The 27483-nt window shown below is 40.6% G+C and overlaps 2 protein-coding genes across 7 annotated transcripts in view; one reads left to right on the top strand and one right to left on the bottom strand.

Moving 5' to 3' along the window:
• Window positions 1-27409, top strand: part of PTPRB (protein tyrosine phosphatase receptor type B) — an 85441-nt gene extending 58032 nt beyond the window's left edge. For 2 of the 6 annotated variants that reach the window (XM_090042520.1, XM_090042524.1), the window contains 14 exons: window positions 1942-2185; window positions 4091-4197; window positions 5517-5616; window positions 7359-7442; window positions 7566-7583; window positions 7689-7770; window positions 8955-9045; window positions 10413-10489; window positions 11284-11418; window positions 13538-13660; window positions 13867-14030; window positions 14927-15062; window positions 19508-19628; window positions 26640-27409. In XM_090042520.1, the coding sequence (XP_089898646.1) occupies window positions 1942-2185; window positions 4091-4197; window positions 5517-5616; window positions 7359-7442; window positions 7566-7583; window positions 7689-7770; window positions 8955-9045; window positions 10413-10489; window positions 11284-11418; window positions 13538-13660; window positions 13867-14030; window positions 14927-15062; window positions 19508-19628; window positions 26640-26719 (1562 nt within the window). In that variant the 3' untranslated portion in view covers window positions 26720-27409. Of the gene's footprint in view, window positions 1-1941; window positions 2186-4090; window positions 4198-5516; window positions 5617-7358; window positions 7443-7565; window positions 7584-7688; window positions 7771-8954; window positions 9046-10412; window positions 10490-11283; window positions 11419-13537; window positions 13661-13866; window positions 14031-14926; window positions 15063-19507; window positions 19629-21674 lie in introns of all 6 variants that reach the window. The other 4 variants (XM_090042523.1, XM_090042525.1, XM_090042521.1 and 1 more) reach the window with 3 other exon arrangements.
• KCNMB4 (potassium calcium-activated channel subfamily M regulatory beta subunit 4) overlaps window positions 14350-27483 on the bottom strand; it is a 73311-nt gene continuing 60177 nt past the window's right edge. Inside the window, exon 5 of the transcript XR_016441796.1 lies at window positions 14350-14395. The gene's annotated coding sequence lies outside the window, so the exon portion shown is untranslated. The remainder of the gene's footprint in view (window positions 14396-27483) is intronic.

The following is a 27483-nucleotide window of genomic DNA, read 5'->3' as shown; positions in this document are numbered from 1 at the left end:
TTGAATCTAAGAAATCTTGCAATGAGTAGTGGAGTCCTGAGCTTAAAGGTCCTGGTTCCAGGTCCCAACACAGATAGAAGCAACTATACTTCGTTATCTAAGATATGGCCAAGTGTGTCTTGGGAAATTTCCATATGTAGAAGATCTGTCTCTTAAACAGTTTAGATGATAAGCTGAAGCAGGTCTGAGCATTTTGCCTTCAATCTATATTGCCTTCAAGGCTTCACAAAAAGGTACTTTAGAAAAAAAAAGGTAACCTGATTCAGTTGCTGTTTACCTAGTAAAGCAAATTCTTCTTACACTTACCACTGTAGATCAGACCATATAATACATGTAGACACTTTTTCTCAAAAGGAAGCTATACAGCTATATATAACAGAATAGCTTTATAATTAAAGCATTGGCTTGAGACTCAGAAGATTGGGGTTCTTGGCATTGCTACAAACTTCTTTTGTCACCCTGGGCAAGTCATTTCAATTCTCTTTGGTTTCCATTTAAAAGGTAAAAATACTACTGCTGCATCCCAGCTTATCTGTCTTGTTTGGAGCATGACTGCCTCTACATACAATATCTGGCAAAGTTGAGTTTTTGACATTAAGATTGTAAAAGGCATTATAAAAAGGTTTCATTTCAGAGCACAACAATCACTTCCTATTGCACTGATTGTAGAACATAGCAGATGACAGGATCCAGACATATGTAACAGAGAGATTCACACAACCATCTCCCAGCATCAGGCTTGACTGGTACTCTGAGCTGGAGGGTTGTATCAAAATGACCTGAAGCTATCTAATCACTTTGGCAGGCAAGGCAGCAACCACAAGCAAATCTCCCTACAGACAGGCATGCAGTATTGTTTCAAGTAGGAGACACAGTGCTTTCAACACCCTGGGCACATCTACACATGCCAATTTGAGGTGCATTAGCCATTTTTAAGGCACATTAAGGGAACAGGTATACAAGTGCATGCCCTTAATGTGCTTTTAAAATGGCCATTTTAGGCTATTTGCACCTATATTTGATACTTGCAAAGGCAGGTATCAAATTTAGGTGCGAATAGCTAAAGCATCTTAACACACATGTAGATGCAATAAGTACATTAACACTATGTATGTCGACTGACTTGGGACTAACTTTATTCTGAAGTCAGTGTGCATACTGCATTAATGCGCCTTAGTGTGTGCACGTGTAGACAAGCTCCTAAATTGCCTTAGTGTGCATTAGGCAAATGCACATTTAGTTTAGGCACCTAGACAAGTCAGCTGAGACTTTGTCTACACTAGGCTGCTTTTTCTGCCAGAAGTTCTGGCAGTCTTCAGCAACAGGTTGGAAGTTCTTAAGCCACAATGCCAGTTCATTTTGATATGCATAATATCAAATATCATAATCCTGTCTGAAGGAATTTGCTCTTTACCAAAATCAGCTGTGCCATGGGAAGCAGGTGACCTGCCTAACTGTAAGTGCTGATGGTAGCACAGCTATTAGTGACCACTACAATTATCAACAGTTCATAAATTGTGTTTTTTTCCATTAAACTCAAAGTGCTTTAGAAAAGAAGGTAAAACTTCATATCTGTTTGGCAGATGGGAAATCTAAGCTTTCCAGCAAATTAATAGTCTGGGAGCAGAACCTAGATATCTTGATAGCTAATGGGTACCCTAACTACTAGACCATCCAGCCTCCTAAATGTAGAAGAGCAGATCCTACTTTCAGTCTGAATCAATATGCTTTGACTGAGTATCTGTGAGACTTATGTCTTCACTTACAAGTTGTTTTGAACTCTAGGTTTGAAACTCCTATCCCTGAAGTTTGTCAAATGTTGAATATAGCTTTGAATGTCTTGGTCTTTTAAAACCATACAGTACTAACATAATGAAGCCTATGGCATATGTAAACCCTCTCTCCCATGCCCTATAGATCTTTTTTTTTTCACCTTTGTAGACAACGCAGAGCAGAAGCCAGAACAGCATCACCCGCTACCTTCCTATTTGGAGTACAAGCACAATGATTCCATTCGAATCTACCAAACAAACTATTTTGCAAGCAGATGTGCTGAAAACCCTGACAACAACTATAAAAGCTTTGACATTAAGCTTGGAGCTGAGATGGAAAGTCTAGGAGGAAAATGTGATCCAGATCAGCAGAAATTCTGTGATGGGCCACTGAAGCCTCGGACTGCCTATAGGTTAGATTTACTGTAGTAATTGTGCTTCAAGAGATGTATTGTATTATTAGGCACTGTGGTATCTCAATGCCTGATGTACTTCAGCTACTGTAGATTAATAACCTGTGTTATATGGTGTACTCTGTTTTACTGTGTAATTTATAAAAGCTTTGTCTCTGCCCCATCTCATAAACAGTTCCCTCACCAGCCTGTGAATGCTGCAGTTCATTATGTGTAAAACTCAGTGCAATGACAAGATTTTTTATCTTTCATTCTCTGATTGGGAACTTTCTTACAGTTGCTAATTTCTCCATAGAAAGTCAAATGGAACCAGATCAGCAGCTAAGTCAAAGGTTCATTGGGTACAGTAACAGTGGTGGCAGAGGAAGCAATGTCTTTATATTCAGCGTTTATGCAAACCTATTACAATGGCCCAATCCTACAGTACAGTTTAGAGCATCCTGAAGATTGTTTTAACTTGTAGCAGCTGCCAACAGACTCAGGGAGCCCTTTTGGCAGTATAGGTTCCCTAAGGCACAGGGAAACTTCAGCCTCAGCCAGGATCTTGAGCTGCTACTGTTAGTGCCCTTGTACACCTCCTTATGAGTTCTCTGTACTGAGAGAAACTCCAAACACTGAATCCAATGACTCTTAAGTCACCTCAAACAGCAAGCAATGAGATTTGGCCCAATATCAAGGCCTAAGCTTCAACTAAAAGGTAGGGATATTTCAGACTGAAATAGTAAGATTCAGTTAAACCCTGTCTAATTTAATTGAAATGATGACAGATATTTGTATTTAAGATGAACTGAAATCCCATCCCTGTTTGTGTAGAAACTGTAGCTTTCACCTCCATTTTTCAATCAAGCTTAGCTCCAAAATGTGGGCTGCTAAAACTTCATGGAGGAATTGGGCAATTTAAATTAAAGTACCTTTCAAACACATACTCACTGAGTATAAGGGAAGTTGGTCCCACTAATCCTTAGAATACAAGTGACCTTGGCTGTGTCTACACAAGATGCTGATTGCGCAGTAGTCCGTGACTACTCCGCAGTAGTCATGAGCTACTGTGCGGACCGCATCATGAAAAAGCCATTCCTCGGCACGACTGCACGTAACGACTGCACAGACAGCATCTTGTGTAGACACAGCCCTCGAGTAAGAATTTCTGCTATGTGGCCTCTGTAGGGGCCTCTGTCCTACATCACCAAAGCCGCAGAATTTCTGTAGCTTCATGAATGGAAAAATCAATTATTTGCAGTCATTTGTTTGAGTTTTTAAATAAATTTGCTGTAATTTCATTTGAGACCCCTTTGAGCTTGTTTTCTAGGAATACTCTTATGAAAAAATGTTGCAGGGAATTAAAAAGGGAATTTGAATGGAATGTTACAGACTCTTTGGTTTTATTATGACCAGCTTGCTAATGTAAAGCAAGTTCTGCTGTGTCTACATGACACTGAAATCAGTCCATAGACTGTGGTGCTGACATGCCCACAACTCAAAGCACCTGCATGGCATTATTTAGGGCAACGACCTTACCCACTGGCCTTTTTGTAGGTTTCCTGTTTCCTGTTCAGTGGTAGCTGATGTGCATAAATGCCTGTACATAAAACACTTCGCCATATGTTAGTCTTCCTATGGTTTAGCACTTACAAATGCTTTCCTCTTTTTCAGTAGGACCAAAGAGTATTTCATGCATGTTTTCCATGTGATACCAAGCAGAAGGTAGTGAAGTCCTTGTATCACAGAAGCTAAAGCTGAATTTTAAAAAGTGTATTACTGTAACAATAGTTAGAAGATGTATTGTAGCAAATATTGTCAAGGAGGCCTGTTGTGTCATTCTACTATTTGTGTTAACTTTTAGTTTTCTGCTTTTTTGAGTCTAATATCCAATGAAGTTTAAATATAACCCTTCCATTTTCCCAGGATCAGCATACGGGCTTTCACCCAACTCTTTAGCGAAGACCTAAAGGAATTCTCCGAACCGCTCTTTTCAGATACCTTTTTCTCTTTACCAATCACTACAGAATCAGGTTAGTTTCTCTCTCATTCTCTCCTTGCTGTACCAGGCACGTGGATATCATATCCATTGGTGTCAGAATGGACAGTGCTAAGTCTGGGGTGGAGGGCTTTGTTGAAGTGCATTTCTTTGGCATTAATGGCACCCCCAGTTAACAACTAGTACAAAGAGCTGTTGGTCAAACTATAGCTTGATCCTTCTGCTTTCATCTGTGATTTTTTTCCTTCTGAAATACAAAACTCCCTATTGTAGGCACTAACTTGAAATTGGTAGGACCAAGGGGTGAATGAATTGCATGGCACCTATTTACATAAAAATAATAGAGCTAGAACCTCTGGTCTGCTCTCTGCCATTCAAGTAACAAAAACATAACAAAATTTGGCCAGAAATGGCTAACAGAACTTTCCCTTTGTGGAGGGGATCAAGAAATCTCAGGGAAGGGCATGTAGGAGGCAGATGTATCAAAACTCTGCTAACCTTTTACCAACTTAAGGTAACTTATGGTATCTGTATGGCATTAACAGAAGATAGACCTGATCTTCACAACTCTAATTTATGCTAGGGCCTTGCAGTCCAGAATCAGGAGACTTACTCTCTTTGGGTCCTCTTCTCCGATGATGGGAAAATGGGACCTTAAATTATAAACTTTCTGGGCAAATATTTTTAAAATAAAATTCATTTTTACAACCTGAAAAAACAGCAAGGCTGTGACCCTTGACTGCAGCAATACAAACAATACATGACACTATAGCACCTCCAGTATGCTCTCCAAACATTGACTAAGCCTTAAGCAGCATTAATCCAGCCAAGAGTTACTTTTTGGATGTGAAAATGAATTGGACTTTGTTGCCCAGTGAAACCAGTGTCAAAGAATGCTGCAGAGTATGGCTAGAGCAATACAGTACGGTAGACTCAATTTCAAACTCCAACGAACCATTGAAGCTTGATGAGTTCTGAGGAGAATAAAGGGATATGCAGTTGTTCATTAAAGTGAATATCAAGAGTGCTTTAAATGAATAGAAAATCTGACTGTGTTTCTTTCTCCGTGATTCTATAGAACCCCCATAGAATGCTTTATTCCCTTCCTGTCTGTTTCTTGCCCACATAATGTACGGTGCAAGATGTGGAGAAAATAAATAATTAAGGTCGGAGCCTGGTCATTCCAAATGTGCATGTATGTATGTGTGTGCATGTACATGTGTATATATACGTGTGCATACACATGCACACTCATACACACAATCTTTAAGTTCCTTTCCATTTGTTTCATTGCCTTTAGTTGATGATGGTGACATTTCATTTGGATACAATGAATTTCTTTGTCTCTTTTAGAGCCTATGTTCGGAGTTGTTGAAGGTGTAAGTGCTGTTTTGTTTCTCATTGTGATGTTAGTGGCTGTGACCGCTTTGTTTGTCTGCAGACATAAAGTTAGGTAAGTAGATTCCTTTTTTTTTTTTTTTTACTTCTTATTACAAAAGGTCAGATCAGATTTATGCTTGGTTTTTCATCTAAGGCATAGTGAGAAAGATGTTATAAAATTGAATGAAAACATTAAGTTAATTGTATTTGGGAAAGAAAAAGCAAAATAATTCTATTTTGCCAGCATTTGTTCAATATTTCTATTGAAGTATTGAACCAAAAAGGCTTATATTAAGAGCTCCATTTGTATTGTCTGTTATTAATAAATAGAATTTCCATTGATGCTAATAGGATCTGCATGATCAAGGAAGGACACAGTATAGCATTTTGTTCATAACAGAGTTGGCTAAAAATTTTTTGGAAAATACAGGGTTTTTTCCAGTTAGTCATGTGGAAATATGTCCATTTCAGCAGAATTTTGATAGCAAAATTTTGAAGCAATCAATTTAGACTTCATTTTGATTCAAAAGTATCAAAATATTTCATTTTCACAAACTCAGACTGTTTAGATGTGTTGTTTTGTTTCATTCCGTTTAGACATTTGTAATGTAAAATATATTTTTACATGGTGAAGTATTACTTGACATCAAAAATAAACTTACACCATTTTTTAAATTCTTGGAACAAGATGATTCCAATAATTGATATGGAATAATCTGGTATTTATGCATCAGAAATGTTTTTCAATCTCTATTTCATGGAACATTTTGAAATAGCATTTTTTGTTCTGAATTAGGATGGGTTTTTTGTTTGTTTGTTTTAAATATCAGTGTTTTCCAGGGAGAACAAATCCATTTTCTGCCCAGCTCTGGTTCTTATCCAGTACGGAATTATTTTTAGCAGCCTCTTCTGTAAATTTAAGTCCAAATTCAATGCAGTTCTTTAAATGCTGCCCATAAGAAACCACATGGATTTGTGATAACATATACATTTGTATGTATAAACTAATTTACATGAAGTACAGGTTTTCTGCGTTGCATGCCTTGGTTGTCTAAAAATTCAAATAAGTTGTGTTTTCTTGTCATGAACTTTATTCCATAGATCTGTGAATGTTAATATAATCGTCCATGTCAAGTAGAATAGGTAAATGTTTGTTTCACTTATGAGAGAGATTGAGGGAACTGACTTATAATCAGAGATAGGAAAGCAGTGTGGTCTAGACGTGCAAACACAGGAATGGATTCCAGAAATTTCCCAAAATCTATTCATGGTGCTGTCACTGATTCTAGCTTTGATCTTCCACATAATGCTATTAGCATTTTTGGAGGTAAGCATGCCCAAAACTGAAGTCAATAGGAGCTATAGGCATCCTGCAGTCCTGAGAGTTAGATCAGTAACCTGTTTTCCCATCTGTATAAGGAGATGAAGATGATACTGACCTCACAGGGTCATTATAAAGATTAATTACCATAGAATACCCTTCCTAATAAAAGGTTGGGCTCTGTATATTATGGCAAAACCAGGCCAGGGTTTTGAAAGTGATAAATATATACATATATTCATATTTAGGAATAAAGAGATTGCTAGAAAGGTGTACACACACACACACACGCACAAGATCATATTCACCAAATTAAGATACTTCGGAAACCTCTGCGAGTACATGGATCCATTCTGAAGTAGAAAGCAAAATGGACATGTCTTTTTACCTTTTTCTCTTTGTTTCCTACTGTAAGACAATGTTACTGGCAACTTGCATCAACATTTCAACATAGCCATGAAGCAGAAATGAGAATAACCTCTTTTATCTTGCAGCAGCAGTCATGAAAGACCCACAGCGAGGCCAAGCATTCGCAGGGACAGGCCGTTGTCCGTCCACCTAAACTTGGGACAAAAAGGGTAACATCACAGTTTTGTTTTTAAGACTTTTTTGATATTGTTTTAACATGGAGTCATGGGTGAAATGATCTATCCAGTCACATACTGACAAGGTGTTTATTTTTCTTTTTAAATACTTTCTAGGAGCCGGAAAACTTCCAGGTAAAAGCAAATAAGTATTTATTTAAAACAAAAATCAATTAACTAAATTATATCCTTGTTCCTTCCTGTAGTAACTGTCTTTTTTTTTCCTGCCCAATACCTTAGCCCAATAAAAGTAAATCAGTTTGAAGCACACTTCACCAAACTCCAAGCAGACTCCAACTACCTCTTGTCAAAGGAGTATGAGGTAAGAATCAAATCTAGTCAAACCATTTCATTTCTAAAAGGACTGCTTCAGTGCTTCTCTGGGTTAGTGGCCTAACCTTTCCACCCCAAGACCAGCATTCACTGGTTTTATAGGGTGTGCGTAGACAAAACAAGGGACATTTGCACAACACTTTAAATTGGGTTAAATGCTTTTGCACCGCTTTAATAGTGTTGGTGTTTGCATGCATTGGTGGCATATTGCGCATTAATTCCAGCCGCTGTAGCACATTCGCTGGTGTAATGCGCCTTAGATAACTTTGGAGTGCAGCAAACTAAAACACCTGTGAGGAGTTTTAGTTTGCTGCCCTACAGCTGCAGAGTGAAGCACTGGACTCCATGTGGCTCAGGGGCTGTGCAGGCAGCCCATTCAGTCAGCCTGGCAGCAGCCAGGGAAGGCAGGCTCCATTGAAGGGAAAGAAAAAAAATAATTGGTGAGCCTGATCATTTCCCTCACCTCCCCACCCCCCGGAGCTTGCCTGCCTGCATGAGCTGCATAGAGACCTGGTCCTTCCCTCCTCTGCAGCTGCAATGCCCACTGGAGCTGGGTGCCTATGGGCGGGTGCTGTCTGGGGGGGAGGCGCTGCCGCTGCCACGGAGGGAAGCACCACCCAGCCCCCCGCATCTTCCCTCCGCAGTCCAGGGACCTTTCTCCCCAGTGGCAGCTCACCCTCTCCTTCCCACCACCGGAGAGGAAGGTAAGACACAAGTGTACGCGACACAGGGGTTTACTTCACCCTAAACTGAAGCAGTGTTTTTAAAAACCCGCCGCTTCAATTTAGGGCCCCCATTTCATCTACATATGCCCATACACACAAGAGAAAACAAGCTTGCCAGTTTCACCTGAGCCTTCATCTGTCCTAGTGCCAAAGTTACAGATTCATCTGGCAATTCCAGCTGGCAAGCTTTTGAGGGGCCCAGCATTGAACCAGAAGGGTATGCTGAAGGTCAGGAGAGCTTAGTTGCATTGACAGAGCTGCGTGCCAGAACTTGACTAGTGTTTGCCAGCAGTGTTCCTGGCTCCAGCCAATGCTGTTAGCTGTTTAATTTCAGCTGAATAAAAATAATTTCCTTTCCTTGGCCTTAAATAACCTATGTGGGGTATGTTCTATGCTGTAGCATCCTCTAATTATTTTCACTGCACATTTTATTTTATTTTTTTTACAGGACTTAAAAGATGTGGGTCGAAACCAATCATGTGACATAGCACTTTTGCCAGAGAACAGAGGGAAAAATCGATACAATAATATATTGCCCTGTAAGTTTTATGTTTGGTTATGTAATATTGCATCAAGCCAGCTGTTTTTTTTACTTCTTTTCAGTAAGAAGAATGGGATGGAAAGCATAGCATATCCTTTTTCTCCTTGCCTCATAAAAGATGAACTACTATTGCCAGCTCAAGGCTTGGTGCTTTGCTGCATATGATCTATGACCCAGAATGTTTTTTAGAATAGATTCAATCTCATGCAATTTCGCTTACCAGAGGTGCAATGACTAATGGGCACTCTGGCAATAAAAAGCTCCAGATTTATAGCCATTCAGCTGTATTGTCATGGGTTGATACTAGGAGTAGTAGAAATAACAGTAGACTCCTTTGCCTGTGTGTTTTGTTTTGTATGTTCAGTATCATAAAGCAGGAGGACTACTGCCACTCTGGTCATTCAGACCCCATCAATTCAACATTTTTCAGTGGCCACAAATAACTTGTGTGATATCAGTAGGTGACAGACTCTTCCTTCTGGGTAAATAATGAACCTACAGCAGCACAATGCTCTCAGCACAGCTGTATGTGATAATGCAGAAGCCAGCAGCTTTCACACACAATGTAAAACAAGGATCCTGACAGTCTGTTTGTAATGCAAGCATGGGGTTAGCCCTGGTGTCTCAGCCAACTCCTATTTCTGATAATAAGAGTTTGCCCACCTTAGATCTCCTCATCCCTTGCAACTTCAAAGGGCTGTGGTATTAGTGACCTTGATTTCTAGTCCTCAGTTAACATGTAGTTTTGCCTTGTATGTTAGTTGCAGGTTTTACCCAGATGTGCCTGTATGGGTGGGTGGCAGAGTCCCTTCTATGTGGAGGGGCAGTATTGATTTTTTTTTTTTTTAATGTAACAATCTGCCTGCACAATAGGAAAGGCAGTGCAACAGTCACAGACCTGGGAGGCACACTAGCCACTCACCCACCCTGCGTTCTCCTTAGGAGACTTTACTTGCCAATGACAATATTGCTGCTTTTTCAAAGGGAGCACTGTACTTTTGTCCTCTTCGTATAGAAAACTCTGCTGTCAGGGCTAAATGGGTGGCAGCTTTACCCCACTTACTCTTTCAGGAGCTAGACATATTGTACAATGGGACTGTGGTAAGCGGTGGAAGAGCTGGGGAGATGTCTTCTCTAGCCCACTCCTTTTACACACCTTAAAGCCTGCTGTCTGCAAAGTGCTTTGCAATCCCCTCCTTGATGAAAGACGCTATACGAATGTGAGCAATTTTTCTCTTGCAAATGAACCTTCAGACTGTCCCTGAAAGGACACTCTTTATTTTTACATATGTACATTTTCATTAACATGAAAGGTTTTAAAAACCAAGACCTATTATGAACCTTTTGTCATAATTTTTTTCTCAGATGATGTGTCAAGAGTGAAGCTTTCCAACGTAGATGATGATCCCTGTTCAGACTATATTAATGCAAGCTACATAGCAGTAAGTGACTCAGTGAAGTATTTTACAGTCCTTTTCTCTCCAGTGGTAATTTTGCCTTTTTATAAAACTTAATATGCAGACACATCATTAGGCCTCCCTCACCCTTCCTTATATTCACAGGTTTTAACTAAGCCTGAGAGCTTGTTTTGTGTGAATGCTGAAAGACCATGTCTGATTGCTGTTAAGTTAACTGTGAGTGATTCAGTCAGCATTTAAGATATCTTCCTTAGATTGCTGTAGTCATATATGGTCACAGTTATAATTGGCCAAGGATACATTTTCAAAGGTCAGTGCTTTTATCTGATGTATCTACAATAAGCACAACTATCACTGCAGGTGGCATTGTTCTTGTGCAGTTGTATTTCATCCTGACAGCATTTATATCTTCTGTTATGGCAAAATTGGCTGAGATTACACTTGTGCCCTTTGCCATAGAAATATGACTGATAGTAGGAAAACCCCAAAAATCAAGATTTCAATCTGGTACTGAGCTAATTAACTGAAAACAGAAAAAGCCCATCAGTTCAACAATGCACAGCACTGAGTGCAATAAAAAGCCAAAAAATCTATGACTAATAAATATATTCCAACAATATTTAAATACACTGACACATTCTCTTCCTCCTCTCATTCCCACCAGCCTTCTGGTTCCAGAGCTTAGGCAGTCCTTTTAGTTCTTAATCAATAATCCCGTCAAAGGAGTTACTGCCATAATGCACAGGCATATCATAAGGCCATACGGCCTGTTTCTCTGGCATTATAGAAATTAACTGGTGCTTTCTTCATTTTTGTAGGGCAATAATTTTCGCAGGGAATACATTGCTACTCAGGGCCCTCTGCCTGGCACCAAAGATGATTTCTGGAAGATGGCATGGGAACAGAATGTTCACAATATTGTCATGGTAACCCAGTGTGTTGAGAAGGGCCGGGTGAGTAGATTGTTTTCCTGCTTATTCATTACTATTTTTAAATTTGTTGTTTATTATGTGTATCACACTAATGCCTAGAGATGCTTTTTGAAATCAGCATCTCATTGTGGCAGGCACTAATGCATAGTTAGAGGCAAGGGCTACAGTCTAAACAGGCAAGAGAGATGAAAGTTAGGAGGGGAAGCAGCAACACAAAGGTGACATGATAAGCCCAAGGTCACACAGCATGTCAGCAACAGATCTTGGAGTAGAAGCTAGGTCTTCTGAGTCTCAACTGCTTGCTCTCCCCACTGAAACAATGTAATGTCTCAAGAATGTAAGCAAAAATGCTGGCCTCTTAGGACATGTCCAGACAAGCACAGCTGTGCAGTATGGGGCTCTGCAGACTCTTCTGCAGTGCCACACACCACTAATTCAGGCACTCCCTGCGCTGCTACCTTGCAGTATGGGGGGGCATTGACTCTGGGAGATCCCATGGTCAAAAATACCCTGTGCAAACAAAGAAGGGGGGTAGCGCGTTCGGTGGCAGCATGCACTGCCCAAAACCACAACCTGGCCTGCCAGAGCCATGCTTCAGCTGTGTGCCAGGCTCCCAGCTGCAGGAGTGCCATGGCTGCAGCTCCCCAGGACTCAGGTAAAGCTAAAGCTCCCCAGGATCCACAGATAGTTGCTGGCCACATCCTCCCCCACCCTTCCTGAGGTAAATTGCCATAAGCCCCAAGGACAAGTAGCAGCAGCACAAGGAGTGTCGCTGCTTCTTGTCCCTGGGGAACCAAGCATCCATGCTCATGTGGACACAGTCTTAGAGACTTTAAAAGCTGTAAGGCCTGATTATTCCAACCTTGGGAACAATGGATGTCTTCAAATGAATACTTGCAAAAGAAGTACTTGAGTCAGTGCAAAGATATAATGTAGTAAAGGATGACAATATACAAAGGATGGAATATGGGAAGGTGGCAACAAGTAAAGAGCATGAGATAATCTCAGTGCTTTCATGTTACTTTCATATTATGCTTCATGTTACTTTCTGCTCTTCTCTTTCAAAGTTAGCATATTACAGTTGTGGAAATTTTATGGGCCATATACTTACCTGTTTCATTGTTCATGATGAACAAAAAAAACCCCTGATAGACTATGCACCACCATAAAGATATCTTCCATGTATGTTATGGAGACAGGTGGCAAGCATAAGCATTTTAGTTTATTCTACACGTCCAGTCCCTGCATACACACACATATGCACATTACCATTATAGCCAGCTTTGTGGCATTTGTATTTTTTGACACCTCAAGTTTTTAACCTCTGGATTTTGAAACCTGTAGTTTGGCAGATGAAAAACCAGAGCTGTTTCTTTGCACACCTAGTCATTCTGTTATTCAGCGATCAAAGTAAGAGAAAAAAGGAGTCACATAAGCTCCATCTATTTGAGGTGCTAAAGCAAACATCTGCTTACAGCTAATTTTCTTAATGTGATAATCCCTCTTCTTTTCATGAATGTTGATCAGCAGTAGAATACTTAGCAATATTGACATTTTAATTGCCAGAATTAGGCTTTATCCCCTGTCATAAATGAAGCAGTTCAGAACTGTTGTTTCAGGATGTCAGACTTCCTTGGGCAGCCCTCACTAAATTGGCTTATGATCTAATCAGATTGTACAGTTGTCTTATAATTATAAGGACTAGAGACTTTATTATTTGTCTTTAAATGAAAACTTCTGATTCCTATATAGAGGATGGCAGCTACCAAGCAACATTCCCAGTTTGCCCAGTCAGACTAAATCAACTTCTACTTTAAAAGCAGTCAACAGTGTGCAGCCAGCCATAATTATATGTAGACGCGATCTTTCCAAGACACTAACATAGCAAGGTACACAATGGCCAGTTAGTCAATGAGACCAATCATGTGCTTAGCACTTGAGACACTTGCTGATATGCTGCATAAGTTATTTCAGCTGCCTTCACTGTCTACCTACTGAAGGGTGACTGCATCAGGCTTGTCTGATGGGAGACCATGAGCAGCCTCTCTGTAAAATGTCAGCACATAGCCTGAACTTAAAACATGACAAGGTGGTTTCAGCTGTCATTGTAACTGAAACACTCTCTTCTGTGTTCTTACAGGTGAAATGTGATCATTACTGGCCCCTGGACCAGGATTCCTTGTATTATGGAGACCTAATAGTGGAGATGCTGTCTGAGTCAGTGCTCCCAGAATGGACAATACGAGAATTTAAAATTTGCAGTGTATGTTCATTTTTTTCAACTTTTTTATTTCTGATTGTTAGGATAGATTAGAATGGTAAATCTGACACAGCACGATTGTTCTCCAGTGACCTACTCCCTGGTGGCAGCTGTAATATAATGTGGTGTTCACTACAAAAATGTGTGGTATGTGAGCACATCCATTTCTGCCGACTGTTCTGATCATCCACATTTTTGTAATCTGACAGGAAGAACAGCTTGACTCGAAGAGACTCATACGTCACTTTCATTATACAGTGTGGCCAGACCATGGAGTACCAGAGACGACACAGTCCCTCATCCAGTTTGTCAGAACTGTGAGGGATTACATCAACAGGACTCCAGACACTGGACCAACCATTGTGCACTGCAGGTATAAATGAAAGCAGAATGTCAGTGGTTCATAGTTTTTATAAAAATCACTAAAAAGGCATCACATATTTGGTATCTATCATGGGATAATTTTGGCTTCATAGAACAGCCACAAGGTACAAACTATGGACTGTATTTCCCAAGTACCTGCTTCAGCATTTAGCACCTTGACCCCTATGCTGGAAGACACCAGGGACCTAAGTGTGCCTCTTGATAATGGCTGTCAGGGGACAATTGTGCTTCTGCTAGGCTCACAGTAGCACATTGAGACTGAACCCTTCCCCTGACTCACCTGCTATTCCAGGACAATCCACTTCCTTATAGTAGTTTTAAGTCTTGTTTTTGCTGATGTACCTGGCCCAACACCTGAATTAGAAAAGGATAGTAAGGCAAGATGAGATGTAGTGAGTGATGAATCTAAACTACAGATGTGGATCCTGATTTTTAAAGCCAAAAGGAGAGTTCATTCTGACCATCTAATCTGATGTTATTCATAACATAGACCAAAGAACCTTGCCCAAAGTTTAAATCCAACTACCACCTAAGTTCAATCCAGAGGCAGAATCAAACTAGAACCCACAGATTCATCTCTAGTAAGAAAAAGGCTTTAAAAAGCTACTTAGTTCAATATATCCAACAGTTTATATCAGCATAAGTTGACAAATTGTGCTTCATGGGAATCATAGATACCTCAGTTAGCTTTTCTGTGACTCCAAAAGAAGAAACTACCTCCATTATGAACTTCTTGTCTGAAGTCCTAGAGCTGCCATTTGAGTAATGGAAGTAAAGCATACACCATAATGGACCTTAGCAATGCAAATCTGTACTTTGCTGAAGTGAAATGTAAAGATGGCAAAAGCTTTGACACAGCTAATTTGTACCCCACTCTCTTTTCAGTGCTGGTGTTGGTAGAACAGGCACATTCATTGCACTGGATCGAATCCTTCAACAACTAGATTCAAAGGATTCTGTGGATATTTATGGAGCAGTGTATGACCTGAGGCTGCACAGGGTTCACATGGTTCAAACAGAGGTAAGTTTTGGATGTTACACAGTGGGCGCATCTACACGAGACACTAAGGCAACATAGAGTTGGCGGGTGCAAACCGTGACACCAACAGTCACTACTGTGTAGTAGCTCGTTGCTATTGTGCAGTAGGATTGGAAACAACCTGTGCACCACTGGGACTGTTCAGTAATGGTAGCATGTGTAGCTTTAGCAAGTACTAAATGACTGCACAGTAACAACTGCACAGTCAGGGGCACATGTAGACATGCCCACTATGAAGCAAATTCATCATTAAAATTAATAGGCTGAACTTATGGAGAAACATGGATCTCAAAGCACTTGACATATGTTCAAAAATTGCACCTTGAGGGGCCAATGTAAAATAGTTAAGAACTATTTTAGCACTTTGAAAACAACGTAATTTGGGATTCTTTCCATTGCCCTCCATAAAGTTGGGTCAGGCCTTTACATAGCAAGATTTTATACACAGCTAAGAAATACCTGAGTCCTACAGATCACACTTCACCTACCACCGAACTGCACTCATCTCTAGCGATGTCATGCTACAGACATTACACAGCACATTGTACAAGAGCTAGTGAATTGGACAAATGTCCAATAAAACATCTATAAACACTTGGGTATGTTGGAGATAGATACAATGGAAAAACCTAAGATAGATAGGTGGGCATAAAGGGAGAGAGCAGTAGAGAAGGGAGATAATTATTCAAGTGTTTGTTATTTTAAAACTGTAGCACTGTGACCTTGCAGTTGTGTAACATCCTAGTATTTATTGAACTGGGAAGACAGATCAATCATTTTCTAGTACATTGTGGAGAGGGGGATGTATACATGGTGTTGGAGTACAAAAAACAAGTCTTTGTATGCTTTTAAACATAGGCGACTGGTAGTGGGGAGCACAGGGGGAGGGGTACGTTCCCCCTGACAGGGCCATCCCCACCACCAACACTGCCGGCATATGTGGGTGCTCGGCAGCTCCGTCCCTGCCGCCAACACCACTGGCAGTTTCTGCGGGTGCCCCTCAGACGCAGGAGGTACTAGTCGCCCATGCTTTTAAAAGTGCAAGAAAAATCACTTTAAGGTAATGTGGCTAAACAGGACCTTGTTTAAGGACTTACAGAGTCAGACTATCTATAGGTTTGCTCTGTGCTACTGTTATGAAAGGAATTAGAGTAACCTTGATAGTTTGTTTGTAGTGTGCTGCTAATGTTGCTTTTTGTTATAATTGGCAGTGTTACACATTGCTAAGTTTGCTGATGTCTGCAGAAGTCATGTACAAGCAAAAGAAAAGCCCTACTGTCAATGTAAAAGGGTTCTTAGAATATTAATATTATCTTAATAATAGAAGAACTCTAGTTAGTACACCATCAGAGCTTTTTCCTTTGAGTGGTGGATTCTAAATGTAAGACTGAGATAGAGTCCAAGTCAAATGCAAACAGACCCAAATAAAATGTCTGTAGAAGTAGTGTGAAGAACTCCTGAAATATAATTTGGAAACAACCCCAACCCCTTACCCCTTATCTAGATCTTTGCAATTATACCTGAAGTCTCACCCAAGCCCCTTGAGTAGAAAGTCAATCATTTCAAAACTGCTGCTGCCATTGTACTCTCTGTCCTCTCCTTCCCAACCCTGCTGCTTCCCCCTTTGCAGACTGTATCCCAAAATACAAGCCAGATATAGTGAGTTCAGGAGTTTCAGTCCCTGCTGATCATGAGACTGTATGATGATTCATGGCTTGATCAGAATAACTTCATCAATCCATTTTACTGTGTAATTTACCTGTTAATTTGGGGTTGCTTCAAGCAAGTAGAGGAGGCTAAACATATGGGATCATTTGTATGACCATAGTGCATAGGAGCTCCAGTCATGAATGACCACTCTGTTGTCCAAACATGGAACAAAAAAGACTGTCCAAGTCAGACTTCAGTTGTGAGCTTTTGGGCCCGGTACAGACATTACACCTTTACCAGTATAAGTGATTATACACCAGTCTGTACCCATAACCAAACAGAAGTTTGGCACACACATAGACTGGTTTAAAAATGGTGGAACCCAGTTTAAGATTTCCCCACCGCCACCAAAAGGCGATTGTGTATTTTGTGCACTACCAGTATAAACTATGCCATTTACACAAAACCATATCACTTTGATCAATTCCTCCTTGGGATTTTTGAACATGTGTACCTAGTCCTAAAGACAAATGACAGGAGTACAAGGAAACCATCATGATCAATGAAGAAGGCAATGTCCTCAGCACTCCAGCTGTCTAATAGGCAGTAAAACTCTGTACCATTTCACTTACACAATAAGGTCTTAAATGTACATGATCAGTAAAAAATTTTTGCCCTGGCCACCTTTCCACTGAATAGGCGGGTGGGTTGAAGAACTGTGTTCCACAGTGACAGCAACTTTATGTGCATAACAGCAGGTTTCTTAATTGTCTTAGAGACAGAGCAGTAGAGAAACATTCCCAGAACAATAATTAAATTTGATTTGATAAGTCTTTAAATGCCAAATTGGTAGGGATAAAGAGGATTGTGCTCAACTGTTTTCTGAAACGTAAGGGCCCCTCTACACATGCAAGTAAAAGCATAATAGGAACTAATATGTGATTCACACAACTGTGCTTCCTGCCATGTCACATGATCCTGGGCTCCCCCTGCACTGGCAAGAAGCAAAGTCCCATGGCTGGAGGCCTGGGTCAGCTGACAAGGCTCCCAGCCATGGGACCACACCATGCAGTCCTATGGCTGGGAGCCCCATCCGCTGACCTGGACTCCCACAGCAAGCAGACCACAGTTGCTGCAATCTCCTAGGCACAGGGAAGCTTCAGGCACCCCCACCCCTTGATGGGAGGCTGCAGCTGATGCAATCTCCCAGCCACGGAGGGCTCCATCCACCCCACAGCTGGGAGACTATGTAGAGCCTCCCACATCTGGGAAAGTACAGCTGCTGTGGCTTCCCAGCTGTGAGGGTGTGTGGGATCCCCCCCCCCACTCCCGGCTGTGAGCCCTGTCAGTTGGGAGCTCCCAGGTTTAGAGGAGCACATAGGTCTCCCACAGGTGGAAGCTCCAATCAGCTGATGGGGCTCCTAGCCACAGGGGCCACTGGCCACACATTCAATTAATGGCATAATAGGAAGCAGCTATAAAGTTATTACAAATATTTTGTGGCATAACTGTGCAGCCACACCATTAATTAACTTCGTATCATGCCATTAATTGATTGAATTGTTGACAACATGGTGAGACTACTCATGGCAGGGTAGCTCTAATAAAATACAAAGAGTGTTGTGACCTCGAGACAAAGGTGAGCATAGGGTGCCTCAAAACCCTAGCCCCCACTGCCTTGTGGGTACTCCTTGGTTGGAGAAAAGCTAAGGGACATCACTCTGGCAAAATGCACCTAGGCAGTCAAGCAGCAGTTCTAGGAGAACTGTCAAGAAACTGAACATCTGGACACAGTCTGGCCTTTGGATTCTGTCTCAGTGGTCTAAAGTGGGGATGGTAGCTCTTGGGCAGCCTCCACTCCTCCATTCTCTTGCCTAAGTATACATGTAATAGGTCTTGGTGTGATGGTCACAGGACTGTGTACAAGCAGATTCATCAGGCACCTGACTACACCTCTTACGTGTACACCATGATCCAGAGGATCAACAGTTGCCTGCACAATTAATTGAATGTATAGCCAGGTGATCACTTAAGGCATGATTAACTGGTTAATAACGTATTAAGTGTCATGTGTGGATGAGGCCAATTAGGGACAGGTCAAGAAGTAACCATCTTAAATTGCAACAAGCAACATTTTGGACATGAGGAAGAATTTACTAATTACAAGGGTGGTTAATTATTGCAGCAGTCTACTTAGAAAGCTGTGGAATCTTCATCTTTTAACATTTTTAAGACTAGATTAGACAACCACCTAGTATGGCTTAAACAGGGATGACGCTGCCTTGAGCAGGGAGTTGGACTAGGTGGCCTCCTGAGGTCACTGTGGTCAGCTGCTGTGAACACTAATTGAAATGTCATAAATTATTTTTAAGATCAAAGTGTCTCCTGTCTGTGTTGTAGTGAAGCAGTTTGACACTTTGATCAAGAACAGCTAATAATTACGGAAGATGCTGTTTTCAGTATTGTTGTGTTAGGCTGCAATCAATTGTGGGGCTATTAAAAAGGTAATTTTCACATTTTTTCAAAATTTTGCAATCAATTTTTGTTTTGTGGGAAATATTTGAAGAGATATAATGTTGATCCAATTAGAAATGAAAATAAATTCCAAAACATTGAAATTTACCACAAAATGAAAATTGCATGTCGATCAGCTCTAGTAAACCAATTTAAAGAGCTTTATGTTTTAATATTAAATCACCTCAGGAGTAATGAAAAATAGCAAAAATGCTTACTCATTTGTATGTTTCATTTTTTATACTTCCCTCCCTCTTTTCCAGTGTCAGTATGTCTATTTACATCAGTGTGTGAGAGACGTTCTACGAGCAAGAAAGCTACGCAATGAACAAGAAAATCCATTGTTTCCAATCTATGAAAATGTGAATCCAGAGTATCACAGAGGTAGGGACAAAGTTATGAAGTTGTGCAACTTCTCACATATAACTGTGCATTTGAGAGGGGCAAATTGAATCATTTCTTGCCTTAAGTATTATCATACCTTTCCACCCTATCCAAAATACTAATATTAAAGTTGTCTTCTGCTCTTGCCATTCTGGCAGTTCCCTACTTCTCTCCAGCAGTGTTCTTATTACATTTTGGCTTCCCCTTTTCACTTTGTCTCTGATCTTCGTTCTTCCTTCACCAGTCATTCATATAATGCATATTTCCCAATGCTGTTTCCTGACTACTTCCCTTGCCTTTCTGTCCCTTATCCTGGAACAGCTTCATTAAAACCTGTTCCTCCCAGAAGTATTTGCTTCCTTCTTCACCTCACCAACAGTTTTCCTACCTGTGTTTTTGTCTCTCATCCTCCAGTTGTCTGGCCCAACTTGTTAGAACCAGTAAAGCCTTTTGCTTACTCAGTGAATGTTTAAATAGTTCACCTGAAACGAAGTGTTCAAGAGGAGGTGCTGAGGGCAGCAATGCACAGCCCACTTGCCTGCGCAGTGCATGATGTGGTTTCCAGACCCTCAGGCCTCCCGTATCCTAGATTAGGGATAGCTAACCTGCAGCCTCTGTGTGTGGTGCATAATAGATCAGCAAGGGGACAGGCAACATGGTGTAGTAGGTAGGACAGGAAGCAGAAAGCAGAGCAGCAATTGGTCAGGGAGTACAGGACAGGTAGCAGAATGCAGAGCAGCAGATCAGGCAGGGAAAGGGCACTCAGGGAGGGTATGGGACTAATTTGTGGCATGCTTTCCAAAAAATGTTGCCCCCCACTATCTTAAATAAACAAGTGAGCTATTGGATAAAACGTTGAGGGGGGTACCTCCCAGGCCAAATTTGGAAGGAAAAGACTAGCCTGACCTCCCTCTTTAAAAACAGGTTTAGGAACCTAATTCCAAGAGAGGGTTCAGGACTGGGAATCTCCCAGGTGGAAGGTAGCATCCCCCTGCAACGCTAAATAGGAAGCTCAAGTACCAGAGACAGACCCTTGTCATAAGTGTTTCCTATTGCTTAGCTTCTGTCTTCAGAGTCTAACTTTCCCCATGTACTGGGTGGGGAGCCTGGGCATCTAACTTAAACGTTGTGGATTCACCTAGGCAGACAGACAGCTAAAAGTGTGGGTCCTGCTCCTAAACTTTAGGGACTTTAGACCTGTAGGGTTCACCTATAGGGTTAGCCGGAAGCTGGAGAGACATCTTTGAAGCCCTCCGTAGTGTTTTATTGTTGGATTTATATATCCCCGTGGCAGACAGGTACTCAAGTTCAGTGGCAGAGCTAGCTATTTTGGCACCACAGGCCAAGCTGGGCGCGGGCTGTGCTGAGTGCAAAGGAATGGGGTGGGGTGGGCAGTATTACCTGCCACGGCACAGACTCACCCAGAGGCTGGAGGTTCCCACTGTGGGGAGTCGGGGGTGGAGTCCCCTCATTAGCCTCACTCTCCCTTCCTCCATGGGAGATGTCACTGCTGTAACAGCTATGAGGTTAACCCTTCAACCGCTGGCACTGAATTGTATGTAGAACAACACTATAAAAGCTTTTAAAAACTGTGAAAGGGTTAACCCAAAAATTGCTGGCTGCACAGGATGGGGAGCAGCAGTGAGACTAATGAGGGGACTTCTGCTCCCAGTGTGTACAGCCAGAGCCTTCAGCCTCCTGCGTAAGCCCGAGCTGAGCACAGCCCTCTGCCTCCTGTCTGGCACCCCCCGTTAGCAGCTTCTGTTTCATGCCCCAGTCGTCCAGCCCGTTACACTACCACTCAAACTCTTCTGTACATCTAGTCCTTGATGATTACACTCCTTATGGCAGACTCCCACCACTGTGTGGCAGATTTTGAAGAGGCCAAGTCTGAAGTGTTTTAGCAGAAGGGTGCCCAGGACCCAGAGCCCCCTCTCGTCACATTGGTTTTGATCACATTCCTGAGCATTATAAACATCTGGTAAGGACGAAGCTAATACAGACCGGTGGATTTTTTTTTCTAATCTCAGTTTTCCTTGTTTTCAGATGCTGTTTATTCAAGGCACTAAGAATGTCTCAGGTGCCTGCTTTTGTGATCAGAGCTGGGGGGGTTGTGGGTTTTAAAAAAAAATATTTCATGCACTAGAGAAGTGCCAGACATTTCTATTGAGACTGTGTATAATTTATTAGTCTGGTGTTTTTCTTTTTAAAGATATATAATTTAAGTGTAATAGATATTATTGTATATAATTGTATTTTGTTATGTAAATATGTATTTTTTCTATAATGTTTATATTAATATTAAGCTTCAGATAATACTATTTTTCCTTACTACAGTTTTTTTAACTGTTCCACATCAACTGTTTTAACCTGTATGGCTGCTGAGTTTGGGACAGGTTGTATATTGGCACTTACTTAGCATACAGGGAAATATTCTTTAAGGATGGTCACATTTTTAACTGGCTTAGTGTTCCTGAGGTGAAATCAGCTATGTATTGGGTAAAAGAGTAGTTCTGCATAGGATTATAGGGCTTTTCTAAGCCTTCAAACTGATTGCTTGTGATCTGACCAAAATGTGATCTGACCCATAACACTAGGGTCACCATGATGTACCACTTACAGAACCAACATCAAACAACAACTAGAATAGAGTTCTCCTCACTAGAAACCACTCTTTCAATTTAATCTAGAAGTTAGTGGGAAAATATGAGCCTATGATGGATGCCCTGCAGTCTAGTAGAACTTCTTTTGTCTGTTGGGAGAATGGGTCAGATTCTGATTTCTTTAGACTACTGTAACCAAGGTCAGAATCTAACCACAGGACCTGTACATTGTCACCTGAATACAGTTAATAGGAGAAAGCTTCAATTGATATATGTACATTCCCAATGACAGACCTACAGACTTTTACAAGGGGCAATCTTTGTCACTTTGTCATGACATCTTAAAAGGTAGGCAGGACTGGATTACAGGTGCATAGGATACTGAGAGTCTAAAAATGTACAGCTCCCCAGTACAAGTTGTGGGATCTGGCTGCCTGCATCACTGCTAAACATTGGTGATCATTCTTTCCTCCTGAAGAGACAATTCTCCTTAAGTTATGGTAATCAGAATACTCTATTGAATGTCATTTGTCTGTCTTCTAAAATTCATTTTGAATTAAGAGGAAAGGGAAATGCCAATATTAAAATATCATTAGAAATTCTTTTAAAATACTATTGTTTCCAAAAGGAGAAAGAAAAGGCTTGATAATTCTGCTGCTTTACAATCTCTTCCCACACAGTTTATCTTGGGAAAGTTTGCCTGCCACACAAGACAAAAGCTAAGAACTTTCCTTGACAGCAGTGATATCACTGCTTGGAGGAAAGGATTTTTTTTTTCAGATAAGCTTCCAAAACTCTAAATTCCTTATTTTTGGCTTGTCAGTCCTTCCATTACAGGCTAGTTAAATACTGTCCAGGTGAGACTTAATGGGCATCCCCCAGGCATGGGGAGAAAATGGCTCATTCCTCCAAAATATTATCCAAAATAAAAAATGAATTATAGATTATGGTTTGAATGAAGAAACTTACCCACGTTTCGGAGAGAGAGAGAGAAGGAACCAAAGTCTCTTCTTTTTTTATCATTGGTGTGGCTGAGTCCTGGTTACAGGAGGGATGACCATGAAAAGTGACATGACCGGAGTAAAATCTCAGGCTGTCCTTACAGAATCTCCCCAGGTCTTTCCATCGAGTAGGGCAGATACATTTGTCCAACCCAGAATAAGCAGGGATTTCTCCCTCAAGCCTCACCAAGCTCTCAGATTCTACTGCAAGGAAAGAATTATCTGTGCCGTGCCTCCTCCCCTTGCACTCGCTCTGCAGCGTCCCCAGATTCTTGGCTGGTTATCCTTTCTGCAGCTGTACTGAAGGCCACCTTTTCCATGAAGTTTCCCAGTCTCTGAGCTGTGTTAATTCTTCAGACAGTTCTACATGAGAATGATGTTTGCCCTCCATGCCTCAGGTGGGAACCTTGAGATTCCCTGGGCACCCTTCAGGGGGTCAGAGGAAGAAGGGAAGAACCAAGTAGAGGTAGCCAACCTCTACTTCCTCACCTGGAGGGGAAGAGTTTTGTATGGTTAAGGAGAAATGATAGTTCTCCATAGGCCCATGACCACATTGTCCCTCTCAGTGGCAGAGCTCTAGTTGTCTAAGTCAGTGGCAAACAAGCATGACACTTCTATGTATGTAACCTCCTTCCTCCTTAAACTAGGACAGGTTAGCAGAGGTGGGAGCTACATCGATAAAGCCACCAGCAGCTTTTTCTTGTGTGTGTTAGTTTTAGCCCTTATCTTTTCACTTTTTTTCAACAATGACTAAGCTAAAGCATGAGGTTAGTTACCAAGAAAATAATTTCAGTGAAAAAGAATATCAAATGTACCATATAAATTATCCCCTGCTATATGTGACGTGTCATTTTTTTGCTGAGGAAATTAAACTGTGGTCAATAATATATGATCCCAAGGACAAGGGTCTGTGACTGTAAATTGTGCATATATGTAGTTCATCATTTTTAACAGAACACAAATCATCCTCCTCTTTTTGTTCTTTCTAAATTCCCTCCACTACACCCTCAAAGTTCACAAATCAGCAGCCAAAAACAATGGTGTCCAGGCAGATAGCTATGTTCATCATTTCTTCATGCTAAGATTGTGCATAGTTCATAAAACCTTTTCCTCCCCATTACTTCATAAAGTAATGATTGGCCCTAAGCACTCTGGTAAAGTGGTCTTGAAAAATTTTTCATCTCTGCCTGGATAGACAAATAATATATGCCACATAAAACTGCATAACACACAATATCATCTTTGTTCCATTTCCTAACTGGTAAGTTTACATAATCATATGAAGCCAGATAAATTGTACTGAAAATCAATAAACAAGCCAGCATCCATGTAGCATCCTTTCATGTAAGACACCTATTAATTTAATTAATTGATTATATGTACTCTGCCTCCCAAATTAAGTAGCGGGACTGATGGGAAATTGTTACTGTAGAAAGGATGGATTTGAAGGAGACAGTACTGAAAGAAGATTACCCTTAAGGGAAATCATTCCTTCAGTAAACAAGATTTTGATATGCTTTATGATGACCAGAAACCTCCTCTTTGTTTCCCAAAAGTAAGGTTAAAGAAGAAATACTAATATATAACTGTTAATCCATAAACTTAAGATTTACACACCTGCAGCCCGATCCTGCAGACCTCTATAAATACAGACATGGTTTTATTCATGTGAGTAATCCAGCTCAATTTAATGGAAATACGTACATGAGAAATGTCAAGCAAGAGCTTAAGTGTTTCTAGAACTGAGCTTTTAGTTAACTCAATGTTTGGATTATAATGTGTTTAATAATAAAAAGGTCATACTTTTAAATCTGTGCAATACAAATACAAGATCTGCTACCACATTTAGCAAAAGTGCTTTCACATAGCTCGAGTTTTATTTTTTTTTAAAAAAAGGTCACTAAAATAAATGATAGAAATAAAAGTGCAACTTTATACATTTTCTCTGCTGCTATAGTTATTTATATAGCTGATTGATTACTATTGCCAAAAATAGTATTTTATGCCATAATACATAGATTTCCCATTAGGTGTAGTACCCAGGAAGAAGAATGAGCCTCCTTTATATTTCAGTTGTGTATTGTTTCCTGGTATATAGGCTTTGATTTGACAACAGTGAGCACACAAACACTTGAAACAGTGCTTAACGCTAAAATCTTGGATAAAGGGTATGAGAATAAAGACTGATTATACTAGCAACTTGTCCAAGGGTTACAGGTTGTAGCACCTCACCTGTGATATGGCCTACAGCTACTTCAGGTGCAAGTTTTTATCCATGACTGGCTTGCATCTCAATTGTATGCAGTTATTCAAATTTCTCCCAGCACTTCCAGGACATTCACTTGAGTCAACAGGCTGAAATGTAAGATGGCAATCATTTTATTGATGGCACTCTACCCAGTCTTACATTTCTGGGCTCCGGGACAATGTTGAATTGTAGCAACAATAGTCCTTGGAGGCTCATCTCTGAACTTACAGTGAGGCTGCAGTGTAATACTTGACGGGTTCATTTTGGCATCCAGGCTTTTGACCTCCCCTTTCCTCACTAGTGGATTGAAACTTCTGACATGCTTTTAAAACCTGTATCACCAAAGCAAATAAGTGTATTATTCTTGATTTACATGTTAGATCAATGACTAGTTTCCACTCGGGTTTTTGAAAGACTTTGGCAGGAAATACATAATGATGATGGAGTAGTTTTATAGTGAGCGAATAGTGTGGGGTTTAGTATGCAGTATCACTAAAGCTGGATGATTTGCAAATGTTTTTAAAAAATTTTTTTTTGGTTATACAGTGGATATAGCGGTCTGTAATGGAGCAACATTTTGTATTGCAAAAAAAAAAATGTTTTATAAATGGATAGCCATAAATTTTGTGCCTATGCCTGAGGTCAAGTCCTTGAACAACGTCTTCAGTATATATTCTGTTTTGATATGCTATATAATTACTTATATTGGTGTTCCTAACAAGCACTGAGTGAACACACAACCATGCTACTATTGTCAATTTAATTTATGTATTTGTTTAGTATATTTTTATATTTTTAATTACAGTCAACAAATCAAATATATTTGAGTATATTTTACACATTTTAATGAATTTTTCATGAATAAAACCGTTGTTCATTTAAAAATCATATTGTCGTCTTCCATTTGACTGCTTTTGCATGATAGATTTTTTTTGATTTGCTGTTCAGAGAAAAGGTCATAAGTGAGTTTGATTTTAAATGAGAGAGTCTTCACAGAACATTAATTTCATCAGAGACTGGTACCTTCATTTTTTCTGCTCAGCTGTACCTTTACTGTGTCAGTGCATCACAGTGTGATATAACTGTTCACCTTTTCCTCCCAAATGCTTTGCTCTCGACCTTTAGTAAACATAGCGTTATCCATTATATTACACTTCAGCTGAAAACGCCGGCAGTCCTTCTCAACAACTTACGTTCCTGCTGTTTCAGAGATGTACAATGAGATACCTGTGCCAGTGAAGATGGATCTTTCACCGCAGTGCAGCTCAGTAATATAACTGAGGGGCAGGGGTGAGGGAGCAGCAGCCACAGGTACTGCCTTTGGGGATCCCACCGTCATCTGTACTACGGAAGCCAGCACTGCCCTCCACAGGGGCGCTGCAGCTGCTCAGGGCCCGCAGTTGCCTTGCTACAGAGGGCGCTTTATCAGTTGATGTAAGATGAGGGTTTGAACCATGTTGCTTCACAAGTACATTTTTCCCCCCTTTAAAACTATTATTTTGCTTGTGGTCTCCTTTTTGTATCCTCAAGTCTCTTTCCAAAACTCCAACAATTGGTATATCAGTTGTCCCTTATTCAATACCAGAATTGCTTTTAAGGCCAGGTAATTCTAATTATTTAAAGGAAATAATGATTTATTGGCTTGTCTACAACTCCCAGAGATGTGTGAGTAAATGTTATCAGTCGGTTAGAATTTCTAGCCATGAAACACAGTCTTTAGTCACAGTCTAGGCAGGAGTCACCTGTAAAAGATAGCAAGTCCTGCCTGGGACAAGGGAAGGCATCTCTGGTGCAACATGATGGAATAGACAGTAGCCTTATGAAATATGTAAGTTACAAAAAGAAACAGTGGGACTATTTGTCTTTCATTTCTGTACTATAAAAACATTGGTGTCCTAGGAACTGATAATAAAACATTACCAGAATCAAGTGCAAGCCTTGTCAGGTTTTTATAGGATGGACTCATATCTCCCTTGAGTTGCATACTTGGACCCCTTGTTTCA

Source organism: Crocodylus siamensis, chromosome 4 (assembly GCF_052110815.1).
Source record: "Crocodylus siamensis isolate JL-2025a chromosome 4, ASM5211081v1, whole genome shotgun sequence".
Lineage (NCBI taxonomy): Eukaryota > Metazoa > Chordata > Crocodylia > Crocodylidae > Crocodylus > Crocodylus siamensis.
This window is presented reverse-complemented; position numbering and strand designations above follow the sequence as displayed.